The 5,597-nt window shown below is 39.6% G+C and overlaps 1 protein-coding gene across 1 annotated transcript in view; it reads left to right on the plus strand.

Moving 5' to 3' along the window:
* Positions 1 to 5,038: 5,038 nt before the first annotated feature.
* The window catches only part of LOC108251449 (megakaryocyte and platelet inhibitory receptor G6b-like), a 3,443-nt gene continuing 2,884 nt past the window's right edge, over positions 5,039 to 5,597 (plus strand). Inside the window, exon 1 of the mRNA XM_017441767.3 lies at positions 5,039 to 5,258. Coding sequence (XP_017297256.1) covers positions 5,189 to 5,258 — 70 coding nt within the window. The 5' untranslated portion in view covers positions 5,039 to 5,188. The remainder of the gene's footprint in view (positions 5,259 to 5,597) is intronic.

Below are 5,597 nucleotides of genomic sequence, written 5' to 3' on the forward strand. Positions count from 1 at the left end.
CCAGTCCATCCTGAGGACACAGAGGCCAGTCCATCCTGAGGACACAGAGGCCGGTCCATCCTGAGGACACAGAGGCCTGTCCATCCTGAGGACACAGACTGAGCGGTGTGGTGTCTGTAGGTCAGATCTCCATATTGGAGAAACCAAACAGCTTCTCCACAGACGAATGGCTCAACTCTTCAGGACTCAGCTAAGCTCCTACACCTCAAGGAGAAGGGACACTCTTTGGAGGACTTCATGTCCATATGTTGGACAGAGAAGACAGAAGGTTTGAGAGGGGGTGAAGGAAGACATGTATGTCAAAGAGAGAAACCAACTTTAAACAGAGGAGGAGGCCTCAGATTTCAGCTTTTAAAACCTCCAGTGGAGCATTAAGCCTGATCCCCAGTCAGTTTCTCTCCAATCAGGACCTTCATCCATGTGACCAGAGTGAGTCAGGCTAACAAGGACCCTAATGAGCCTCTGTTGTGAGGAGAGTGAGTTAATCTGCAGGAGAATCAGCTGACAGAACATCTCAGCTTTAAAGGCTGAACTCCTCTCTGCTGTTTGAACAGAAACATCTTCAGCTACAGAACAGAAGTCCAGATGGTTGTTTTTAACCTTTTTTTTTAGATTCAGCTGATGGGAAAACAAAAAGTTTTACACTTAAAAAGCCTATTTTAACCTTTACAGCTAAACAATACATTAAAATTATTATCAATACAATAAAAAACTTTAAAAATCGATTTGTTTTATTAGGAAAAACTTTTTATTCTAGTCTCTAAAGTTTAATCTTAAAAAGTGAAAACTTGAAAACATGACGTGTAAATAAGGTTCAAATTTTTAGTCAGACTTAAAAATATTTACTTTTTAAAAATTATTTATTGTGAAATAAACAAAAAGATTCAGTTTAAATTATTCTTTGAGCTTCATTTATATTTAAAACTGATATCTGTTCAGTCCAGTAAAAACCAGTAGTAACATTTACAAATAGAACATAGATTGTACTTTTATAACACTTTCTATCCAACCAGAACAAACAATCTGCCCCATTTCTCCATCAACCCACCTCCACAAAACTAACCTGAATCATTCATCTACAGAGTCTAATCAGCTTTGGTTCTCAGTCGTACACTGAGGGGTTCAGTGTCTCCGATGAGACACATCGGGGACACTGAGGAGCCCAGTGTCCCGCCCAGGGACACTTGAACACACAGACTGGAGGAATCAAACCTCCAACTCTGTCACTGAGGGACGGCTGCTCTAACCACTGATCCACAGCCGCCTCGTTGTCCTGAGGACTGTTTTTATTTCCTGTTAGCGTCTCCATCAGTTGTCAGCAGAAGCTCAGGATGTTAAAGACAAAGAACCGGGACTTACAGAGCAGAAACCTGGCAGATGTTTCCTTCATGGTGTCTCTCAGAGATCTGACTTCACTGTCAGTGGGACGGAGTTAAACCCGCCCTCTTCCCCTCTGAAGGTGAGGCTGGCTTTCTGTTACTTTCTCTGATTATTGTTTTAAATCAGATTCAATCTGCCCCTCGGAGCTGCTGATGTTTACAGGTTCTCCCTCTGTCGTCTCATCATATATTAAACATCGGAATAAAAATCTGTCACTGACGTGTGGAAAAAGTTTCCCATTTTTAAATAATTAAAGGCCTAACATTCCCTGAAGGAGTGCCTCAGGGTCAAAGCTCTGAGTTTACATGTTTTACTGTGTTAACCAGGTTTTATTGAGCATATTATTTTATAGTATTTGGGTTTGATTTGCTTCACCCTAAGAAACACCTGGTACAGATGAAACAGCCAATCAGGAGGCAGCTTTTGACTGAGCTACCAAAGAAGTGGCTGACAGGTGGGAGGAGATCAGATTAAAAATGGAGTGGATTCCCTCCCCTAAGGACAGTGAAGGCCAAATGAAGCTTTTCTGAAGCTTGTTTAGAAAAAGTTTCATTACTCAAAGGTTTTTAACACAGTCCTCTTTGGCGTCATCTAGTGGCCAGAAATGTAAACAGCAGCTTAAAGTTCCAACCTGAGATGAACTGATGGTGGTGAAGTGAAGTAAAATTTATTTATATAGCACTTTTCAGCAGTAAGGCGACTCAAAGTGTTTTACAACAGAAACAACAATCAGGTACATAATCAAATACAGATAAAAACATCAAACATCATGATCAAATATAAAGATACAGAAGTAAAAACATTAATCATGTATGATCTAAATGAGGTATAAGATGATCTAAATAAAATAATGAAACTGAACATACATGAGCTAAGACAGTCAAAATAGTAGCTAAAATAATCTAAATTAAATCATGAAAAAGTTAGAGACCTGGTTGTCTCAGCCCATCACCCCGGTCTTAAAGTCCCTACACTGGCTCCCTGTAGCTCAGAGAATAGACTTTAAAATACTTCTATTAGTTTATAAATCACTGAACGGATTAAAGACTTATTATCATCGTATCAACCCTCCAGAACACTCAGGTCTTCTGGTTCTGGTCTACTTTGTGTCCCCAGAACCAGAACCAAACATGGAGAAGCAGCTTTCAGTTTCTATGCACCATCAATCTGGAACAAACTCCCAGAAAACTGCAAAACAGCCGAAACACTAAATTCCTTTGATTAGTCGTCTGCAAACAAAATATCTTATTACATATTGACCATCTCCTTATGATTAGCATTTTTATGATTTTTTTTTGATGATTGTAATGATTTTACTGATGTTTTTATTATGTAAAGCACTTTGAATGCCTTGTTGCTGAAATGTGCTATACAAATACATTTTTACTTTACTTTACAATACGAGGAGCTTTCTCAGTTTAAAACTCAAGAGTGTGGAGTTCCAAGCTTTAAACTTCACGAGATGCTTCAATATATAACTACATCCATCTGTAGATTAAAACTACTCCCATCCTGCTGGAGAGTCATTAGGGTCAAGCTATTTGTGTCAAACAAGAGAAACCAACTTTAAACAGAGGAGGAGGTCTCAGATTACAGTTTTCTAAAACCTCCAGTGGAGCATTAAGCCTGATCCCCAGTCAGTTTCACTCCAATCAGGATCTTCATCCATGTGACCAGAGTGACCCATCAGTGAGTCAGACTAACAAAGCCTCTGTTGTGAGGAGAGTGAGTTAATCTGCAGGTGAGTTTAGCTGAATAAACAGAGCATCTCATGCAGTTCAAAGCTAAGAACTCCACACTCTCCAGTTCTGAATTGAGAAAGCTCCTGAGATGGAAAGAGAAATGGCTTCAACTACAGAACAGTTGTTTTTTTAAAAGTTTATTGGATTTGCTGTGTCCTGGATGACAGAGAATCTACACCAGAATACAAGATCCTTTTTATAAATGCATGTTGCCCGCCACTTTACATGCCTGAAATATGGACTAAGATCATCTCATGAGAAATGTTGGCCTTTTAGTGGCTTTGGACCCAAAAATATTTGGTCAAACTTTGAAAATATTGTTACACCTGAACTCATGCAATATTGTGAGATCTCATAGTTTGAGTGTAAGAGTTTGTGAGTACATTTTAGGTCAATATCTGTAAAATTGACTACATTATACCCAATTTGTTTGCTTTAAAGCTTGTAAGGCCTTTCTTTTGTCACCAGGTCAATCAGGATGAAGAACATGAAGGTAAACTCAGTTGGTGCAGAAACAAGTTAAACTTTACATTTTTACCTTGGATTTTCTTTTGTATTTGTTGATATTATTTAGATGACTTAGGAAGGTAGGTTATTAACAGAAAATAAGTTGGTAATAAAAACGTTAGCAGATGTGGAGGCTGTGTTGACTTTAAAATATGTGAAGTCAAAATGATTCACGTCTTCATATAAACCTAATAAAATAAAACATTTGCTGTGATTTTGATAAAGTTTGTTGATTCTTATGTTGTAAGTAAAAATGTATTTTCATTTCAGCAACAAGGCATTCAAAGTGCTTTACATCATAAAAACATCAGTAGAATTACATTACAATCATCAAAAAACACAATCATAAAAATCATTAAGCAGATACACTTGATAATCATAAGGAGATGGCCAATATGTAATAAGATATTTTGTTCAGAGCAGCTTTACACCTGAATTTGTTTGCAGACTACTAATCAAAGGCAGCTCTAAACAGCTGAGTTTTCTGCCTCGATTTAAAGGAATTTAGTGTTTCGGCTGTTTTGCAGTTTTCTGGAGTTTGTTCCAGATTGATGGTGCATAGAAACTGAAAGCTGCTTCTCCATGTTTGGTTCTGGTTCTGGGGACACAAAGTAGACCAGAACCAGAAGACCTGAGTGTTCTGGAGGGTTGATACGATGATAATAAGTCTTTAATCCATTCAGTGATTTATAAACTAATAGAAGTATTTTAAAGTCTATTCTCTAAGCTACAGGGAGCCAGTGTAGGGACTTTAAAACTGCGGTGATGGGCTCTAACTTCCTGGTCTTAGTGAGAACATGAGCAGCAGCATTTTGGCACCTTTTTTATCCCCTTTGACCTCTGACATCACAAGACATTCTGTCACTACAATTCTACAGAATCACTAATTAGCTGTGGCAGCCATCTTGACTCAGGTTGACTCCTAAAGTTAATCAGCTGTAGACAAACATCCTGCAGTTCAGGAGATATTTTGCTAACAGACAGATAAATGCAAAGGAAACATGATGACCTTCCTGTTCCTTTCAGCAGGAGCCATAATGAAGCCCTGAGCTGCTGAGGGGCGTTTTGTCCAGCAGGGGGAGCTGTTGGATCAGGGCTCTCTTCAGTTTGGAGGTTTTCTCTTTGAGTTAAATCATGAGCTGAATAAGAATCAAACTAATGAGGAGATGAGAGCGACAGGTTCACACAACAATCCAAGCTGACCTCAGTGTCATCAGGTCATTGCTGCTAATTCAGCTGAAGAGATGGTAGCTTTACAAACAGGAAGTCATTCCATCCTTCCTGTTCTCTAAGCTGTAATGTTTTAACATTTGAAGTCATGTCTTTATTAAATCTATAACTTTATCTTCATTTTAATCCCCACTGACTCAGAGCGTGAAGCCCTGATCTAATCTGAGAGGGTTTCAGCTGTTGGTGACTGAACTACAGGAAGCTGTGGGATCAGAGGTAGGGATGGTGCTGTCAGTCAGCAGGAGGAGCTCTGTGACGTTCAGCCTCAAGGAGCTCCTCCTCAGAGAGACATTTTGTTCAGACTGACGGAGCTTTCAGGACAGAGAAACATGGCTGCTGCTGCTGCTGCTCTGCTCTGCTTTCTGACTGTCAGGGTCTTTGGATCAGTTTCAGCTCAAGGTGAGTTAAGAGAAACACCCCCCCACACACACACACGCACACGCACACACACAGAAGTGTTTCTTGTTTCTGTGTTTTTACATGAAGACATGAATATTTATTGATGCTGATGAAAACTGGTTGTTTTATTTAACAGTAACTTTAATGATGATGGTCTGTTAAAGTACTGCCTGTCTGTCTGTCTGTCTGTCTGTCTGCCTGTCTGTCTGTCTGTCTGTCTGTCTGCCTGTCTGCCTGTCTGTCTGCCTATCTGTCTGTCTGTCTGTCTGTCTCTCTTCCGTGTCTGTCTGTCTGCCTGTCTGCCTATCTGTCTGTCTGTCTGTCTGCCTGTCTGCCTGT

The sequence above is a fragment of the Kryptolebias marmoratus genome, linkage group LG7 (assembly GCF_001649575.2).
Source record: "Kryptolebias marmoratus isolate JLee-2015 linkage group LG7, ASM164957v2, whole genome shotgun sequence".
In the NCBI taxonomy this organism is placed as follows: domain Eukaryota; kingdom Metazoa; phylum Chordata; class Actinopteri; order Cyprinodontiformes; family Rivulidae; genus Kryptolebias; species Kryptolebias marmoratus.